The sequence below is a fragment of the Macrobrachium rosenbergii genome, chromosome 5 (genome assembly GCF_040412425.1).
Source record: "Macrobrachium rosenbergii isolate ZJJX-2024 chromosome 5, ASM4041242v1, whole genome shotgun sequence".
Taxonomy (NCBI): Eukaryota; Metazoa; Arthropoda; class Malacostraca; order Decapoda; family Palaemonidae; genus Macrobrachium; species Macrobrachium rosenbergii.
The window spans coordinates 66,064,977-66,086,523 of NC_089745.1; the positions used below are offsets into that span (position 1 = coordinate 66,064,977).

The 21,547-nt window shown below is 36.7% G+C and overlaps 1 protein-coding gene across 1 annotated transcript in view; it reads left to right on the forward strand.

The window, feature by feature from the left end:
* Hcf (Host cell factor) overlaps window positions 1–21,547 on the forward strand; it is a 96,046-nt gene that overhangs the window by 60,072 nt on the left and 14,427 nt on the right. The window contains exons 9-12 of the mRNA XM_067104524.1: window positions 3,632–3,760; window positions 17,054–17,269; window positions 17,533–17,709; window positions 17,842–18,102. Coding sequence (XP_066960625.1) covers window positions 3,632–3,760; window positions 17,054–17,269; window positions 17,533–17,709; window positions 17,842–18,102 — 783 coding nt within the window. The remainder of the gene's footprint in view (window positions 1–3,631; window positions 3,761–17,053; window positions 17,270–17,532; window positions 17,710–17,841; window positions 18,103–21,547) is intronic.

Genomic DNA, 21,547 nt, shown 5'->3' on the forward strand with positions numbered 1-21,547 from the left:
CGAGATCAAAGTCATTGATAAGGGAAGGTTTTCACTAGAAGAGACATGGTTTATTCCTTTCCCTGTGATTTTTAGCCAAGAACAAGGACCCATCCAAGCACTGGACTCATTCTTGCTCTATTACGAACTTAACGACATCCTTAGTTGTGAGGAATAATAGAGCTCTTTGTCCTGTTAGGGCTTTCAGGTAATTACCTGAACAGAACTGAGAAACTCTGAGGGTCACCCATTAACTTCTGGTGTTTTGTGAAGAACCTGTCTCGCCCTCTGACTAGACAGCATTGTCTTTCCTCTGGAGGGACTCAATTTCTGAGGCGCACTCTCAGAATTAGGAGGACATTCTGCCTATTTTTAAGTGAAAGCTCTCGATGTCAGTACAGTCTCTACCTCATTAGCTTTCAGGCACTATATGTTCCTTACTTCCGTTCCATAATCGACCTACTGGAAGTGCAAATTGATTTTTGCATCTCACTAATTAAAAAACAATGTTTTTAATTGTAGTACCTTGGGACCATTATCAGTGACTGGCATGGTGTTGGGTGAGGAAGCATAGGAGTTTCTCCTACCTCTCTTCGCCTTGAAATGAGGTGTCGAGTTTTGGGGAGCCTGGGTGTACTTTTTACCTGGAGTACCCACCATTCTTAGCCGATGGGTAATTGTTTTATGTCAATGTAGGTGACAGCATTGTCTGGTTATTTGCTATGTTGGTGCTGCACCCAGGGCAAGGGCACTTATGTAAGTCTTGTCAGCAGTCAGGCCTATCCTCCGCTGCAAGACTCCCACTTATGTAGAGGCGACCCACGGCTCAACTGCCACGCCACTACAGGTTAAGATGAGCACCAACCAGAAGTAGTTTACACCTGCAGTAGCTCTCTTACCATGTAAGGAAACAAGTATTGTTTCAATGCTAGCCATCCTTTCTATTTCAAGGCCATTATCACACATTAAGGTTTTGGAGTAGGATATGTCCATTCATCCCACCCCCTATCAATTTTGGATTCAGCTATATGAAAATTATATTTTTATAATAAAATTAAGTTTCACATGTACTTACTTACCAAGTAATTACAGAATCAGAGCCCTCCCTCCTGACCTCCAGTGGACATAAGGGCACAAACAGAATGATGCTACCAGCTAAGTCATTCCCAGTACTCCGGTAGTTGGGGGGCCTTATCACCTACACTAAACTATCGAAGTGTTACCATGATTTTCAAATTAAAGGCTGCCACGCGAGTTAGAAACTATAGCTATGTAATTACCTGGTAAGTATATATGAAACTTAATTTTATTATAAAAATATAATTTTTATGCTAAGGCCACTTGTTCAGTAAACTGTAAATAACAGTACAGGTTGGCCATCACTAATCCGGCATCATTGGGACCTAGAGGGTGCCGGATTAGCCATTTTACCAGATTAACCATTTATTAGGCTAGAATACACGAAACACAGTAGCTAAGCACCTCATCCTAGAATTAAAATATCCCATTAATCAGTACAAGTTGGTTAATAAAGAAAAGACAATTATCAAATACAGTTGGTGCTCGAGTTACGATAATTCGACTTACGATATTTCGAGTTTACGATGGATTAGCAATTAATACCGATACAAAAATATTTAGGAAATATTTTTAGATTTCGCGCAAGCGCAGGCAGCAAGAGAGACCAACTTCTTTTTCTCCATCTCTTTATTCATCTGCTAGTTAAAAAGGTAAAAGAGAATGATAAAAGTATTGTTAGTAACGTTATACTCTTGCGTAAATGCGTACAGCCATAAACAACCGAATGGGAAACTGTTGTTTTGCTAATAATCGTCCCGGATAACAACTGTTATGCTTGTATTTCAACCATCGTACGGTTAAACAATTACTGTAGTTATGTTACAAATGATGTTAAGTACTGTACAATAGGACTGATATATTTTTTACACTATACCCTCATTCGCTTTGGAGAAAAGATCGGCAAGGAAATATACTGCTACAGTAACTTTATGCTGCAATTTGTAGCTGAAGCTGAGGAAGCAATGTTCAAGCTGCTAATGACTATAGATTATCGTGCATCGGCAACATAGATGAAACTTGACCGTAAATAAAATTGGAGAGAATGTATTTTAATCAAAACTACTGGGCATGAAAGAATACAAATTACTGCTGTTTTCACGCCGATAACAGATAAATACATAAAGCTCGTATTATGATGAAATCAAGAGAAAATGGCGAATGGAATCTTGATTTTTTTCTTACACAAAACAAACATGCCCCCAAAACGGCCAGCAGCGATTTCCACGAACGTCACATATTAACGAAAAAAATAGCTAAATTAATTTCACAACGAAACGTATTTAAGTTATATTTCTATTTAAAAACATTTCGTATAACGAAAAATATCCTTGTCCCAAATAAAAAAAGTATCTATTCATTTACGATTACTAGAAGCAAGAAAAGCTCTCTGAACTGAGTTAAATGCGTGAAATAAACACCGCGTTATCGATTCCAAAAACAAAACAATGATCGCAATTTATAATAAAAAGCAATATGAGAATATACGCAATTGGATACAATGTAGTAAAGCATAACTTTTAAAAGATCCATGAAAAAGATGCACATTCGTTATGTTGATGTTTATATAATACTGTTAATATGAATAGTTAAGTATAATGTAGGCTAGGCCACCATATATGTAGCCTATAATGATATACCATAGCGTAGGCCAAAAGACAATAATAAATGTAAAAAATGGAACAGCAAAAGCATGCCTGTGTTTACAAACACCTCCAGTTTGTTGAGGCAGCACACTGCGCCACCAAATCGAAGCGGCGGGCGAAGCGAGTTAGCGCAGCAACCGGGAAATTTGAAAATTAGTGCGAAACAGAAATTACTGTAGCGAAATTTGTGCCGGATAACTGATTGTTCCGGACTACTGATTGCCGGATTAGTGATGGTCAACCTGTACTGTACTCTTATAATACAGTATTGCCACCACCAACAGAACACTGCAGTTGTACTACATTTTTAGGGCAATCAAACTTTTCTTAATCACTAGATTAAGAGAGGGGAGAATATCTACTTGTATGATTAGAAAAGTTGTAGATAAAGCGACAACAGGGTACAAAAAGACCACTTGTTCTTATCAGCAGTATGCTGGAGAAACTTTTTATTTTAAAGTGTATAAGGGTGGTGACTTGCAAAATGTTTAATTAGTGCTTCTTGGTAACTATAGTTTTCTGTAGTATTTAATAATTACTTCTAGTTATGGAGAAATGTATCCTTATGAAATCACTGAATGGACACCCAGTAGGGGGTAGTGCCATCAGTGCACCTCATGTGATACACTGTAGGCATTACTTAAGGTTCTTTACAGCATCCCTTTAGTCCCAGGCTGCAACCTCTTTCATTCCTACTACTGTACCTCTATTCATATTCTCTGTCTTCCATCTTAATTTCCACTCTCTCCTATCAATTGTTCCATAGTTCAACTGCAAAGTTTTCCTCCTGTGACACCTTAAAAACCTTTTTACTCTGAATTTCCCTTTCAGTGTTGAGTGACTTCACAGGTCCCAGAACTTGACCTTTGTCCTAAATTTTATATTTCATTTTATTCCCTATGAAATTACATTTTTAATATCGTTTTCAGGTTTTAAACACTCAGGGGGCAACTGTAACTGGGCAAGGAGGAAAACAGTTCATTTTACAGAAGAGTGGAGTAGCTGGATCACAACCTCAGATTGTTACTTTAGTTAAGACTAGTAAAGGTCTTACTCCTGTAAGTACAAGAGAATGTGCCTAATTAGGGTTTTTGTAATTGCCAATAGTTGCTTTCATCCTCATATAGTTGTTCTTTGTCTTTCACAGAGATAATCTTTCTTTAAAGTACACTCAGCAATAGTAATTTTTTAAAGCATGCTCAGTGCCACAAGCATATTTAAGTGGAGATTTGTCTTGGAGGTAATGAACATGGTAAGCTGTTCTGTTCATTCATATAGAATTTGATGAATATATAACATCAAATGCATAATTACTGATAGGAAAGGGCAGATGTAACTATGAAAACTATGAAGAACAAACTTGGTTCTGGATAGTGCTGTCAAAAAAACCAAGAGATGTTTATCATCCAAGGCAAAAAAGATAGTGGCTAACGGAAAGAGAGAAAATAGTTACTTGGTAACAGAATAACTTAGAAATTGCCAAAAATCATGGGGATAACATGAATTTCTGTCACTTGCCAATATTCTCCATAAATCCCTTTGTAAGAACAAAATTTGGAAAATAAAGGAAAAGGACAAAGTTGGGATATACAGTACACACATCATCATTTGTAACAATTGTAATTTGGCGTATGTTGGGGGGGAGGAGAATGGAAGAAATCTGTACATATATATAACCAGAAAGCAGTGCCTGTAGTTATCTATAAATTTATACAAACCAGTTTATAATAAGTAGCTTTACTTTACGTGATCCAGACCCAGTTGTGTAAACTTAACGAAAAAGAAGAAAAGTCCTCCTGCGCTTACCCAGATAACACTCCACTGTCCCACCAAGCAATGTGTTATTCTTCTGTGTTACTTCTGAGTTGGTTATGCTTCCCAGGATTAACACTTGTTTTCCAAGCTAATTTGCTGATTTGCCATTCTTTCCTGATTACATTCATATTTTAATTTATTTTGCTTTTCTTTAAAGTGTGATGCTCAATGTTAGTGAGTTTACTGCTATGTTAGAGCCCTTTGCCTCTCAGTCAGTGACTTACTATATTGCCACTGATTCTGGCAAGTATTCTTTTCAATTTTCAGTTATAGTTTACATTATTCCATCAGTAGGTAATTCATGCATAAGTCGTCATTATTTGGGATGAATCTAACCTACTGTTAAGATAGCTTAAATCTCCGCGCCGATAGGCGATAGCATTCCAACAAAAGATCGAATGGCTGCCCGGATGACTGTCTAGTAAACCTGTTCTCCACCAGGTTTGTTTCGAATGTTTTAGCTCGTGTGAGAATTCTTGCTACCATGTGTATAGGCACTTGTTGGTATTTCATGGCTGTTTGCTGCTATCACGGTACTGTACATTTATTTTTCCTCGGATGCTTCCATTGGAATCAAGGCTTAAGAACGTCAGCCTTTGTAGGAATGATTGTGTTAGCAGGATGTTAATTTTTTAGGAGATACTGTTTATGCTGGCTGCAATAGTATAAAGATTGATCTTGAGAAAAGATGTGAGGAAGTAGGGATTTTTGAAGGATTTTCCGCTTAAGTTCTTTAGTATAGGAAGAGAAGTGAAGCAGATAGATTGCAAAAGAAATTAGTTAGGTCAGGTTATCAACCTGTCATTTCTCCCTCTTCTCCAGGTCCTTCACCTATAGTTGTCCATACTCAGTCTAGACTTTTCCTTTGCTAATACTTTTGTTAGTACTGATACTTCCTCTTTAGCTCTGCCTTCTGCTCCCCTTTCGGTTCAGGAAAAGCATACTGTATTTATAATTTAGAACAGGACGAAAACCTTATTTTGGTTAGCAGAGAGTTTGTCTGAATTGGTTGGGGAACCGGTCCGGGTCCCCCCCATAGTGTGCAGTCATTTTCACTTTCCCTCATAAGTGGTAAGGTGTTGGTGCCTTTGCCCATCTGTATCCAGAACTTAGGACTGCCCTGCGACAGTTGGAAGAGCCTGCTGTCAGGGGACTGGGTCGGTTCTCGGGGCGATGTGGTTTTGTGCCCTTCATCACCCGCCTCTCCGTTTTTTAACTCTTGAGTTTCGTATAATGCGTTAGCTGAAAGATAATTTTAGAAAACGTTAATCTTCACTACATATGTGACTTTACCATCATCGGCACAAAGTATTAGGTTGTTAACACTGGTAGGACTAATTATATAGGTATAGACAGTTTTATTAATAATAATGTCTGCAGTGAGTTGTACTTATTTTGATGTTATGTCAACTCAGTCAATTGTTTAACCAATCTCTTCATCTTTTGTTTATTCTAAATCCTTGTCTGCTAGCCTGTTCCTCTTTCTCCATCGAAATGCACTTGTTTGCTCTTTACATGCTTTTTCTTCAGCTATGGGCAAACATCTTACTTCTGCCTCGATTAATGTTTCTCTTTCCAAATCTACCATGGTTACGGTTTCTACTGTTGTTTCAAAGCTAGATATTATTCTAGCTACTTAGCTTTCTAAGGATGTGTCACATGGGAATGCTCTCAAGTCTGTTGACTTGCTTTTGGATGAGGCGGGGGAGTCGTTGCACCTCCTCTCCCCCCTCCCTCCCAAAATTTCCCATTTTCTTGGTGCCTCGTTTTCTTTCGCTCAGCTTACTGGTGTGGGCTTGCCAAGTTACTTCGGACTGCATTTCCCTGTTGGCCTTTCATCGTAGATGCGGTACAGGTACTTGGCTGCTGTTGCCTCCTGTCTCCCACTATCTGGCGGAAGAAGAGTTTGAATCGGTGGATCTTCAGTTTGATCGGCATTTGCTGGAGCATTGTGCTCCACCGTATCCTCATTTAGTTAAGGAAAGAGACCACATAGAGAATAGGTCTGTGTTGTCAAGTATTTCGGCACCCTTTAAGTATATTGAGAAAGAGATCCCAAGATTTCTCTTTCAATTAAAGCGTGTTTCGTGAATTATCTAGTACTCTGGCGCACAAAGCTCCCTATAAGTCTGCCGCAGCTTGTCTTCTGGTTTTTTATGAAGTTGCTTAGCATTGCCTCATTATACAGGCGCTTAATCGGTGCTCGTTATACAGGCACTTAATCGGTACTTAAACTCTCTTCGGTTGCAGATTCAGTTTTCTCTATCTCTTTCCTGTGAAGAGACAGACTCAAGATTGACAAGTGCTTTGGACATGCTGAAATGGAGTCTCAGTTTAGATTGTTGAAGTTTATCTTTTTATTGAACTTTTGTTCAGTATAATTGCCTCTTCTAGGCATCAACTCAGAGTGTGAGACACCAGCTTTGTGTGTTTGTGGCACTAGCTTAGGGAGTCTGGGAAGCCAGCTTTAAGTGTTTTTGGCGTCTGCGGGAGTTAGTGAGGAAGAATGCTAGTTTTCAACTTGCACAGTCAAACCCATTTCTGACACTGCAGGCTAATGTTCTCATGTTTATGCTAACTCGGTTTAGAAGAAGTGAGAACACTTGTTCCTATCTGTAGTATAGGCTTATGCTGCACAGGTTAAGGCAATAAACAATTACCGTAGCTTATGGCACAAATGACGTTAAGTAGAATAGGACTGATATATTTTTACATTATACCCTTATTCTTTATGGATAAAAGATCCTCAAGGAAATTTACTGCTAAATTTAAGCTGCAGGTTGTAGCTGAAGCTGAGAAAACAATGTTCAAGCTGCTAATGACTATACTGTAAATTATCGTGCATCGGCAACATAGATGAAACTCGATCATAATTAAAATGGAAGAGAAAGTATTTTCATCAAAACTACTGAGCATGAAAGAACACATTACTGCTATTTTTACACCAATAAACAATAAATACGTAAAGCTCGTATTATGATGAATCAAGTGAAAATAGCGAACGGAATCTTAAATTTTTGTTACACAAAACAAATGCCCCCAAATGGCTATCATCAATCGTCATCTATTATTAACAAAAGTGAATTAAAGCATAACATTTTAAAAGATCCATGGAAGAGATGCATGTTTGCTTATGTTGATGTTTGTATAATACGATATGCAAATATGAAGTACAGTATAATGGAGGCTATGCTACCGTGTATGTATACAATATACCGTAGTGTAGGCTAAGCTAATTCTTGTTTGTTGTTCAATTTCTCTTTGTAATGAATTATCATAAGTCACTTTGCATGAACCTCCAGAATTAGCTGATATTAATAATTACTAGACTGTGTATGTAAAGAGTATATTTTATAGTGTAGGCTAGGCTATGTTCGAGATACGTTTTGGTATTTCTTACGTTTTTCCAACAAACGATGGTTTTTTTTGGAACCTAACCCCATCGTAAGTAGGATAATACATGTAGAAGCATTTTTAGTTTTTTTTTTGTGTGTGTGAACTATCAAAATAGGCAGTTCTGAATGTTTTAGAAGGGTTCTAAGTATTAGCTGGTTTTAGCTATTCGCGTGGTGTGTGTTACGCATCCCCTGTGAATACGGGGGGTTTACTGTATGGTATAGGAGTGTACCTTTATATCATAAAGGTATTTATTTTTAGTGACTGTCGTTTTACATGGCTTTTGGACTCGGGCACAGGGGTCCCCTTTTGCCGCTTTTGTTTCATTCTAGCTGAATTGACGCAGCTTTCTCCGCAAGGCTGCTCTTTGCTATACACATATGAGATCCTTGCTCCCTGATTGGAATCCAACTTCTGGTGGCAGTAATATCCAGAAAGGATTCCAGATCAGGTAAGAATGTTTTGGGTTTCATGCAAGAAACCTTTTGTCAGGCTGCACTACCTACCATCCTCTTCTCAATGTGGGAATCAGCTGTCTTTAGCAGTATCATCCCAAATAGTATAAATTTTCATACAATTTATTATTATTTGGATACTTACCTACTGTTAAGGACGCAGGTTCTCCATCTAACCCAAAACCGTTATTTATCACTGGATCAATGTAGTTTTTTTATATGTTATACCTACTTGTACAAAGATAAATCTGTGCGAGTTTCATTGAATTCGGACTGTTATTTTTTTTTTTATGAATAAAAACTATATATCAGAAAAAAAAATTAAATTCTATTTTTCTCAAAAAGTACTGAATAGAATTAATAACAAATTTCCATGAATCTTGTTTATTACAATATAAACAAAATCTATGAAGGATTTTTCCATGTTTTCAATATTTTTTTTTTTAAATATATATATAAATATACATTTTTTAAAGTTTGAAAAATATAAAAATTGAAAATAAACTTTAGAAAAACTCCTCCATACGAAATATTGTTGTAAATTTATTCCTCTTTATAACGATGTATTTGGATTTGAAATCGGTTGATAAATAGCGGAGAAAAATAGCTTGAATGTCAATAAGTATAGTTTTGAGATATCGATGCCCAAAGTTTGAAGTGAGATTATGAAGGAAAACAAAACATTATTGCTTTCATTAGCAGTTGTCGCTATTGATACTTATTTGGAACTACTCTAAATTACTTGAAGAACAACTACCTTTCTTACCCGATACAATTTCTGCTCATTACCGCAAGCATGGCCCCAAGTCCCCGCCCTAATTAGGGGTATTAATCACTCAAGGTGAGGGTGTCAGGAGGTACCACCTCCTTCCTTGTCGCCTGGTTTAACTTTTTTATGGATTCTAAAAAGCTCCTCCCTCATAATCTTCACTTTTTCTTCTTTTTTTCTTCTGTCTCTTATTCTTCGGTTTTCGTTTCCTGATTCTTTCGTTATCCAGACTTTTAGTGATCTCCTAATTTCATTGCTTGTGCCAAACAAAGAGGTTAGAAGATTACTTCTCTCATAACCAAAATTATGTTCTAGTGTAGTCACTTTGGCTGCAAATATGACTCTTTTCAGGCCAAAAAACTTTACCTTAGGACATTTCATCCACAGTCTACTGTGAATGGACTCATTTGGATTTTGTGTCCATCCAGGTAGGCATCTCTTTAGAAGTTCTGGATCACTCATGTCTCTGAATACCTGACGTATGTGGCCAATCAGTTCTTTAGGTATATTTCTCAGGGTGTTTTTTCTAGTGTCATGAGAAGGTGGTTCTTCACCTAAAGCCTGTGCCCTGTTGTAAAAACACCATGACTCGGTGCCTTTCGGACACATTTTATGACCACCTGGGTCTTTGTCAGATGATATCATATGGAAATATGTTGCCCAAACTGCCCTCCTCATGATATCTACACTTGTATTAGTATGACTTCTCAGGGCCCTTCCATAACATCCTTGAATGTATTCAATGAGCTTTTGTGTTAGGAGATTTCTTCCAGAAAGCAAGCTCATTTTCCTGAGCTTTCCAGTTTTAGTCATCGTTATCTCACTCAACTCTTTCTTTAGCTTCATCAAGCGATAACCCATCCTCTTCTCCGCATGGTTTATACATTCTTGTTTGCTTACTTTAACACTGATATATGGGCCTTCTCCATTATTCAGTTGACATACAGCTTTATAAGCACTCGAGTCTCCGCTGCACAAATCTTGCATACGAAACCAAGATTTTCTGATCGAGACCACATTCTCACTGCTTGCTCTGCTTCCATACTTCCTGATTTACCATCAAAATTTTTCCCACAGTCATGACGTTTTTCCTTATTCTCAGAGCACGCTTTACAATAGTTACTGATCACTTCAAAATCTATTACTGTACCTGTAAATACTTCAATAACAAAACCAACCCCACATGTGACTTATGCCCACGAGTAAGCCAGGTGCCACAAAAGACACATCAATGTTTATAACATTATTTTCGTCTGGCACTGCTCCAAGTTTCTTTACATAAAAATCATATACAAACTTATGAGCCTTAGCCTGCATTTTCATGAAATGTTTTTATTGCATTTGAATATATATTTGCTGTATCTATTATATGATCCAGCACTAAGTGGATCACCACCAATCAAACCTCCCATTTTTCTTAGCCCTGCACGACCAGTGCCATTGTTCAATGAAAGAAAACTTCTCGCAAATTATTGTGTGTGTATTGTTGATGCTTTTTCCTTTTCCATATAATTTTGGTGGAACTTGGTTTAGTACTCTATTACACGAATTACACACAACTTCAAAGGTAGTATCCCATCTGTCCTTCTTGGTGACTATTTCTAAGCTATTTTTTTTACATTTTCTCTTTGGACATTTTAATACACTTACTAATGCTTTTAGCTGTTCATTACTTATGCAATGAATATCATCATATTCCTTTGTCTGATTTTCCTCATCCTCGTCTATTGACATCAGCTGAGATCGAATTTCTAGAAGAGGAAGGCGGCAATCACCATTCAAAGTAGGCCCTGATGATGATGATGATGATGATGATGATGATGCAGTAACTTCCTCACAGACAGATTCCTCAACAATATCTTCCATTTGGCCTATTTGCTCTTGTTCATTTGGTAATGACGAATCACTAACATTTGGGTCACGCATGGCACCAACATCACTTCACTATCGCCGCCATGCGTCTCATGACTGTCCTCACTCTTGACTGCTTTATGCTTATTTGCCCACCTAAAATGAGATGCCACTGTCATATTTTTTCCTTCTGGCAGCTAAGGTACTTCTTCTCAGTTTGGGCATTGTGGAAAGTTAGTCAAGAACCCGTATTTGAAAACTCGGAGGGTAAACACAAAACAACTCAGAGGGTAAACAAAACCACACAGAGTAAACAAAAGCTTCGTGACACTTCCGTTTCACGAGGAGCACTGAAATGATAGGTTAGTCATTGTTCTAGCTGCTGTGTGATTTACAGATATGATACATTGCTGCCAAACGTATTTAATATATAAAAAAATAATTGAAAAATTACGTCTCTATGCAAAAGCAATGCACAAGATTTGAACCTTACATCGTCTGCATTAGCAGACGATGCAGTTAGGGTGACATCACCATTTAAAAACCGATATATCTTCTTTATATATAAGAATTATTGCCTGAAACTTCTTGAGGGCATGTACGATATGTTTGCGATAGATACAAGTAATATCTCGATTTTCGGTATCTGAAAGTTTTTATGTGTATACCCATGGTGGACTGCTACCTTAAAGAAGACTCCACCCAGCCTCCCCTCAACTTAGTGGGCAGTCATGAAGAATTCTGACAAGCTAAAACATTCGAAACACACCTGGTGGAGAACGTGTAATAGACAGTCATCCAGGCAGCCATTCAATCTTTTGTTTGAATGCCAACTCACATATCGGTGCAGAGATATAAGCTATCTTTAACAGTAGGCAAGTATCCAAATAATAAATTTTATGAAAATTTATATTTTTGCTTGATTTTAAAAGGAGCTGTTAAGAGTGATTTTTGTCATTGCCTAGTCCTTTGGTATGTTTACTAGGTAAATATTTTGCTCTTTCCAGTTCACAGTAACGGTTTCCTTCGGATTTCTGGTTGTTCTGAGCTGCACATTACTGACCTTTTTGTTTTTTATTTGTAGTGCCTTTAGTTACCAATATCAATGTCTATATTCAATGTGAATGATTTTGAAAAAGTTTTATATTTGCAAGAATGAAAAGTTTTAAAAATTACCTTTTTCAAAATGTTCTGGGGGTGAATGACTTCTGAAAAACATTCTATCACATACAGTATATTAGTGTGATTGAATAACTTGGAGGCCAGTAGTCTTTCATATTTAGTTTTCTCTTTTGTACTATTAATGAGGGCATGGTGTCTATAAATTAAGAGCATAGAGTGTAAAGGTCATGGAGCTTTGTAGCTGTGATGTTTGTAGACCATGATTTTATTAAAAGTTAGTGGTCATGTACATTTCCATTATGGAATTGTTTGAAAAATAATTTAGAGTACTACCAGTCGAATATAAATATAATTCTTAAAGTTCTGAGCTCAATGAGAAATGAAAGATGTATTGAAATTCCCAACAGTTGTCTTGCTGGAGTCCATGCTTTCAATATCAGGAAGTTGATACTATGTGTTATTTTCATAAGAAAGAACATGATTTAGTTGGCTTGATACTGCCATCAAGTTAGGTACATGCAAAATTCTCACCAGCACATGGTTTTGTTCTTAAGAGCAGTCAGTATAAGAGTCCCATGTGTTTACTTGGCATAACTATTATTTGCTGTGTCCATGTGTTCCACACTTTGTTTTGCTTGTTGAAAATTTGTGTGATAATTGCATGTCATCCTGCCAGGCCTTGATTGAATAGATTAACTGTTTTATTCATTTTTAATAATTGTACTACTGACTTTCTGGATGTTATTGAGTTTGCTTTGATTATCTTACTTGCGATATTTCTACATGGAAATCATGATGCTTTTAAACACAAACTCTGATTCACATTAGTTTTTCCGAAGTGTAAAGTGTCCATAGTAGCAGGATTTGAATTTTTATTTCGAATGTGTGATGGAAAATATAAGTTTAAGAAAGACTGAACTCCTAGCTATTAGGGCAAGGCGAAGAGGGAGGTATGTGAACACTATATTATATAAAGCTTCATTTTGTTTTCTCTCTCCCCCCATTTTGGAAGTTTAGAACCTTTTTACCTTACCACTGCTTCTTCAGGCCACATTATCCTGTAGATATGAATTATATGTTCAAGAATTTCATTTTTCTTCCACCCTTGCACGTTAATTGCTTCACATGATGGTACTGCTGTAGCTCATGTCACCTGTTGTTAATGTTGCTTCATATCAATCTGGTGCTACTCCAGCTATTGCCACTAGTATTCTTAGAATCATATTTAAGTATCACTTGTTGTACTCAGGACTTTTCCTGGAGTGTTTCGAGTGCTGGTTGTGAGAACATTCCCCCCTTTAAAGGGCAGACATTATTCAATGGGTGGGAAGGACTGGTTACAACTTCTTGCAATACTAGGGTGGCCACTGATGTTCATCCCTGCCAGACTGTTGCTGGGTTCACTTCTCACACATTAACAGACATACCTTAGTTAACAAACCTCTACATTAACAGAGTTTGTTTAAAGGATTTTTTTTTTTTTCCAAGGAAAAATTTTTGCCATTTATGGACTTTCGTTTGGTTAAAGAGTTAAGCATGTGTCCGGTTCCCAGATGACACAAAGGAAAGAGCTCAGCTTGAGTTTGGGTCTTGCTCAGAGCACATCACTGCTAAACCATCTTTTTTGTGTATGCATTTTGCTATTCTAGTGCAAAGTAACTTGTACTGTATGTAAGTCACACCCCATAAGAAACCTATTGTAGAGATGTCAGCAAAGCTGAGCCTGTTGTAGAGGATATTGTGTCTCTGGACTTCAGGGTCAGTGATGATGGTGAGTTAGTGGAAGAACACAAAGCAGAACTCACCACAAAACTGCAGGACCTTCAGAGGGAGTAACAACAGACAACAGCTGGGGAATTGTATTCAGAGGAGGCAGAGGAAAAGAAGAATACCCCTAGATCATTATAAAAGAAATTTATGCAAAATGAAATGAAGTGCTAAGTTTAAACAAAAAATATTACCCTAACAAAGCCACAACTTATAAAACCTGCCAAATGACAGCACTGTCTCTCATTTTAAGAGAATTTTAAAATGCAAGCAAAAATGAATATCATATGACAGGTTTTTAGTGAGAAAGAAATACACTGAATCTCGGAAAGAAAGGGGGAGAAAGAGACAAGAGAAACAACCCCAGAAGCACAGTTGCCTGCCATTGTTATGGAAGGGGACTTGCCTTCCAAACAATAAATCTCTCCTCCTCTTCACCTTTCTCACCACCTACCCCATACACCATCAACTCTCCCATAATTGAGAGCAAATTTCCATTTATTTTATCTGTGTACTTTGGTTTTTTTGTATAATTTTACATGCCAGCCTTAAATTCTTGTTAAACTGCTTTCCTGTGTTGTATTTTTGGAGGTCTGGAGTGTATTAACTGAATTCCCTAGTATTTCTTTTGGAAAAAATTCACACAGTGAAAGGGCAGCATTCAGAACGGATTAAGTCCTTAACCGAGGCACTGCACCACTCCAGCAACTCTTCTACCCCCAAGTCCTATGAGACCAAGTGGGCTGATTTGATTTATGGAAAGTTCATCCCACTTTGTTTCTCCCCATAGGAGGTAGTGCTGTCAGTGCACCTCACATGTGCACTGTAGGCATTACTCAAGGTGTTTGCAGTATCTCTGGCCCCTAGCTTCAGCAACTTTTTAACACTTCGTCTATTTCTGTTTCCTTTATTTCTGCCTGTTGCCCAGCCTCTCTTCATTCCTTTCTTCCTGCCTGCTGCCCAGCTTCTCATCATTCCTTTCTTTCTGCCTGCTGCCCAGCCTCTTTCATTCCTTTCTTCCTGCCTGCTGCCCAACCTCTCTTCATTCCTTTCTTTCTGCCTGCTGCCCAGCCTCTTTCATTCCTTTCTGCCTGCTGCCCAACCTCTCTTTATTCCTTTCTTTCTGCCTGCTGCCCAGCCTGTCTTCATTCCTTTCTTTCTGCCTGCTGCCCAGCCTCTCTTCATTCCTTTCTTTCTGCCTGCTGCCAGCCTCTCTTCATTCCTTTCTTTCTGCCTGCTGCCCAGTCTCGCTTCATTCCTTTCTTTCTGCCTGCTGCCCAGCCTCTCTTCATTTCTTTCTGCCTGCTGCCCAGCACTCTTCATTCCTTTCTTTCTGCCTGCTGCCCAGCCTCTCTTCACTAATATGTCTTGGTAGAATTTTGGGGTTTTCCTTCATTTTCACCTTTAAATCCTAGTACTTGAAGCGATTTATTTTCTGGATCTCTTTATCTTGTGGTCCAACTAGTCTAATTCCTCTTTTTCATAGTGTTTAGCACTGAATGGCAGAATGTGCCCCAGTACTTGGCTTTGTTTCCTGAATTTCAGGATTCATTCTTTCTTCCTTGTTTCTCCTTCCTAATTTTTTTTTTTTTTAAGGAGAAAGAACTTTTGTTTCATTACAACCTTATTCATATATATGCATATATTTGTCCAGAATGTTCTCAAGTGTAGTCTGGTAAACAGAGGGTAGTGTCTCCATGCATGCACCATTGAATCTACAAGTACGTTTTAACCAGTAACCTCACTTTTCATGTATACTGGCTCTGAGGCAGTAAGACTTGAGAGGCTGGGAGGTGGCAATCATTTGTTTATAAATGAGTATGTATGAAATAAATTGTAATAAAGATATTGTTTGGTATCTCCCATAAAGAGTTGACTTTATTGAATACCATAAAAGACATTTCCAGAATATTGGCAGTTTTTTTTTTTTTTTTTTTTTTTTCTCTTTCATAAGATTCACTTGGTTCCTCATAGTGTCAGATCTCTTTGAACTTCTCAAGAAGACAACTTAGCTTGCATTAATTATTCAAATCATTTTTTTTTTTTTTTTTTTTTGCTTCAGTTCAGTCCGTCAACATCAAATTTTTACAGTTTATGTATCCTAAGGAAACTAATTTATTTAAGAAGTATGTAGTTAATAATTTAATTTCCCCATGGCTTCAACTAACTTATTTAAGAAGTTTGTGGTAAATAATTTAATTTCCCCATGACTTCATTATAAGAACCCAGTTGTCAGACCAACAGGATTATATCTTGGAATAGTTTTAAATCTTTTCAATAAATGATTTAATTGGTATTTGACGACAAAAAACAAATATCCCCATGTATATTTAAGTTTTGAGGAAATACGTTCATACCACACACTGCAACATCTGTTGAAGGAAGGTAAGAAGGCTTACAGTCAAGTCCATTGGAATACTTTGCTTCTGAGAAGATTGGACAGGATGATGGGTGGGTGCTTGCCATGTGAAATTTGCGGAAAACTGTAACTTGGTTGATCACATAATATTCATAGAGTGTTGTCAGTCTTACAGTTTTCCTACTTCAGTTATGTCACCCATGAGCTTTTGATAAATTTTTTATTGACTGGGTACAGGCAGTTTCGAGATATAGTTGAATAGTTTGCTCCTAATACCATAAGTTAATAACCTTCATCTTTCACATCTCATGCCCTTCACATTACATAAAGGAAATATTGTTTGGAACACAACACACTATAGCTTTCGAAGTGGGAATTCTTGCCATCATTTTAGTCCCTCTGACATGGTCTTGAGCTAACAAATCTTGCTAACTTTGTGTTCACTTCAACAAAGCAAACTGGATTGAGGCAAGTGAGGAAATAGAGACACGCCCCCATTTATTGGCTGTTCTTCATCCATCTAGAATCACAATTTTTTTTTTTTTTTTTTTTTTGAAATATTTGATAGTCATCCCATTGCCATAAAAAAAAGGTCAAGCAAGGTAATGATTTTATTTTCATACCAAAGCAGGCAATCATCATGTTTCAGTTTTATGATGCTGGTGATAGAAAATTTTGCAAATTGTAAATTTGTTTAGATAATTCTGTGCGCCACTTTCTGACATTAGACAAAAAACATTTTCTTCAGTGTTTGGGAAATATTTTATAATCTGTTAGAAAATAAGCTCAAAGAAATCATTTAACTTCTTTCTTGCAGATGTCCAAAGTTAATCTTGTTCAGAGTAAACCTGGAGTGGGTGGACAGGGAGCAACTATTGTAAAGCTTGTGACAACCCAAGCAGCAGGTGCTGGAAAACCCATCATGACAACATCTACAACACAATCTGGCCAAATCCTGAGCCTTCAAGGAGGCACTCCAACTACTGTCAAGACTGCTGTACAAGGCCAGAATATTGTTATAGCAAAACAACAGGTATGTGTTGTTGCAGTTGATACTACACATGCAATGAATTCTTTGCTGCAATAATTTTACATTTTCATGATGAAATGTGTAGAATTTTAAAATCCTGTAAAATAAATTTTTGGCATTGTGTTACATAATGTTTTCAAGTTTTTTTCATCAGATTATTGGTTAAAAGGTAGTTAACTAACTTTTCATTTTCAGTTATATTATTTTGTAACTTTCTGATGAAAAGCCATGTATAAAGCAGAACTGTATTATTGGGGTTTCTCTAGCTGGGTACTACAACTGTTGGAGGAAAACAGACTATAGTCATTACCAAACCTGGAGCAGCTGGTGCAAGTGGGATCAGACCACAAACATCCCAAATTATAGTTGTAACAACTGCTTCTGCTATCAGAACGCTACAAACCACTACTACTACTACATTAGCTGGAGGACAGACTGCTCAGGTTAGTAGGTAAACTAATTTTACAATAGCCTGTCTTCAGAAATCCACAGAACGATAGACAGTTGAGACATAGTCCCTTCCCTTACCATCACACTTCCTAACATTAATGTTGTCCCCTTAAATGGTGTTGTAGGTGCCTGCTGGTGGTGGTGGTATGAAAATGGTAGTGGTATCGTCTGGGGGTGCTAGTGGCAGCACAACTACCCAGTCTGTCACAAAGCCCATGACCATTACAGTGGCTGGGCAGGCAGGGCAGCAGGCTGGTGCCAACACCAAGACAGTCACCATAGCTGCCAAGTCTGGCACTCCTAGTACCACCACAACTCTCCTCAACACTGGGTCAGGCCAGATCATTGCTGTTCCTGCCCAGGGTTTGCTGCAATCAGGGCAGCAGGTGAGCACATTATCATCAGTCCCCAGTTTATTATCACCAGATAACAAGCAGCCCATTTTTATATATATAGGAATTGTGTCCTTGAGTTAAGCTTAATTAGTTCATTTATGTTGAGCGCCACTTAGGTAGGGTCTCTGAAGTGGAGTGGGAATTGTTACTGAAATTTCAAGTTACCTACATTAAGAAGAGTTTAGTAGGATAACCACTACTTATGCTGGTTTATGAGAAGTTAATTTCATAACTCTGGTTATGGTACTTACTCTTGCATTATGATTGGCAAGTCATGTTGAAGTTTTGTTATTGTTATAAAGAAGTCATATTTTTATTGACTCATAGTGTCTGGCCATAGGATTTGTTCTTTAGAAAGGATGGAAATTATAAAAGGTAAAGTTAAATAGGAAAGTTAGGTGCGAAGAGACTAGTGTAAATGGGTAAAAAGCAGCAGGTACAAAATAATGTAGCTGTAGTTCAAGGGATGTTGCAGAGAGCAAACTTTTGGACATTGCATTTATAAACATTTTTTTAATTTTTAATTCAAAGAGAAAAATTAAAAGTAGTTTACTTTTAAATTGCAACATTTTTACACATTGCAGCATTTTTCACGATCTCATTAAGGTCCAGATGCTTGGAGGACAGTGTCAGGGTGATTAAAACTTCTTATTAATGACAAATAACTGGGGGAGTTTAGTTGAAGGAAAAGACAGAAACATAGGGATCATAAGGAATTAACCAGGGGAAAATTTAAAGTTGATGGGATGTGTATGTTGTGTTTCATAATTACATCCAAGCTAAATGACTGTCCAAATGACAATAAGGCATTCAGTTGGTTGTATAATTGCATTTTAATGTTGGGGAAGAAAGCAACAGTAGTTTTATAGATATACAGTTATCATATTTTTATTCAGTATCTTTGTATCCTATTACTCTTTTTTTTTTTTTTTACAAAAATTATTAGGAAGATATCAAATTAATCTGTGTGTATGTCACTTAGGGATACAGGATCAGGAAGTACAATGAAATAATAAGGGATCAAAGTGATTTCTAATATGTCTCCATGGGTTAGAGTTGGCAAATCATTTAATGGAAAAATAACAACTTCAGAGAACAATTTATGGTAAAGAATTTTGCAAAGTTGCAAGTAAATATAAAAATTAAAGAAATGGGTTGTTTGTGTGATGGTACAGTATTTGATTACTTAATAGTTCCCTTGCAAGTAAATATTTTTTACTAAGTAAAAATAGAGAAATTTTAAATAATGGTAGTTTCAACTGTCTCACTGTCTCAGGTTTGATAATTTTACTAACATTACTAAAAGATTGAAACCCATATATATCCAAATATATTCCCAGTAAAGGTGATTGGCAGTGACATTGATTTTTTAAACTAGTTTTTGCCTTGTTCTTTGGGGTTACATTTGGTTCTGCACTTAAAATAATGATCAGTTTTAAATTTTTTTAATTCTCATCTATTTGTAGGTCTAAGTTTTAATAAGGTAAATTATTTTTATTTACAAATCAGAAATTGTTGTCTAAGATAATAGGACATATTTGCAACATAGTTTGTATATTGACATTGATTTCTTGAATGTTTGTCATGTCCCTGCCAAAGTATAAGAATCACCTTGTAGTATTAGTTCTTTTACACTTAATAACCTTGTAAGCTAATGACTGATGCTAAATATACACCTTTCAGTCTCTTATTTTAGTGAACTTTTGTCAGTTTTGTACATAGACACTTTGGAAATTCACATTAAAATGTGCAAGTTAAGTATTTTAGATAATTATCATAAGAATTTCTGTAAGTGTTCCCAGTTCTCATTTAACAAAGCCTGTATTTTGGGATAGACTAGTTATGAAAGTCCTGAAATTGATCTTAGTTGGCACACTGGGAGTGAGAGTACAAAGTAAGGCAATTTTGTTGTAACACCCACACTTGTTATGTAGTGGTTATGTTTTTTGTTTACAGAAATTGTTAAATGTTGCAGGTTCTGTATTGTTTTAATCTGATGGAATGAAAAGTAATTTTAGAATCTACATCTGCTTTTTCATATTGAGGAAATAAATTGCCTTTGATCTCTGTACTCAGATGCCTGTTGAAAGTCCATAAATGGCAACAGAAGTAGCACATAACAATTTTTTCCAGATGCGTCGGATATACTAGTCCTAACAGTTTATTTTTTAAGGTTTCACACACATGAATGGCAGGTTTGTATATTTTTAAACTGTACTGCAGCAGGTATTGTTTACTTGGCGTAGTTAAAGGTTTGTTTGTTAAAAAGAACATTACAGAATTGTTTCAAAACATGAACTATACATTATTTTGGGCTATAGTTTATAGCATTATATATAATCTTTTGAGGGATCATAGATGTAGGAAGTTGTGTTCCTTTGTAAGACTCCAGTCCTCATCCCTTCAGATTTTATAATTTTGCAGTAGTAAAATAAAATTATTGAAAGTAATTTTATCTTTTGTTAGTTGTGTAGTAGCATATTTTGACAGTTCAGATACCCTAAAAAAATTTCCTCATTGATTTTTCACATTTTCCCACGTGTCCTGAATTTACCCAGGTTCACCCATCTTTTTGTCTGTTCATAGAATGGGTGTAGTCTCAAAATGTGTGCTCCCCTTCTGAGATTCTGGTATGTTTTAGCTAATGACCTCAGGTATCCTGCAATGATGTTGATAGAACTGTTCAGTTTCCAAGGTGTTTTCTTCACAGAGGATCATTATACATGTATCAGTATTTATTCATAATTTATTTCCTGTATTCTGTCATTAGTCATCATTTCAGCCCGAAACATGCTCAGTAAGTGATAAAAAGAGTGATTCATCTTTGGGAAAATTGATGCCATGATTAAAATCCTAGAAAGCAGTTCCAGGAATTAAACAGAAAGAAACATAACTTAAAAGTTATGAAAACTAGTAACAGTAATTACAGGTCTTAGCAACAAGGGTCACCAAACCTAGAAGCAAACTTTACTTTATAAAATGAAAAACCACTAAAATGAAAAACCACTACAAACTACCAGTTACCTTGAAGAATAAAGATGGAAAGATGATGAAAATGGATGGCACAACACACAAAATGCAAAAATAGCTTAATCTTTGGAAAGCATTACAGAAAATGCTTGAACACTGCTGAAGCACACGAGAATAACTACTGCTGGGAATGTTTTGTGCTTGGTTTAGGCATTTACAGTGGGTGTGACTGGAGAGCCATTGTTTGGAAGAAAGGTTTTTTTTATGATTATTAGGTTTGTATGAACATGTTTTATTTTATAAAAACTTTCTTTAATTAAGATAAAAAGAGTGCCATTCCATGCTGCCTGTGATGTCCACAACTCACCTGCCTTGTCAGTACTTTACCTGTATGCTCAAATCCTGAATTTTCAATTTACCAGCCTACATGTTCAACCCATGTTCTGCTTATTGCTTGTCCTGCAGA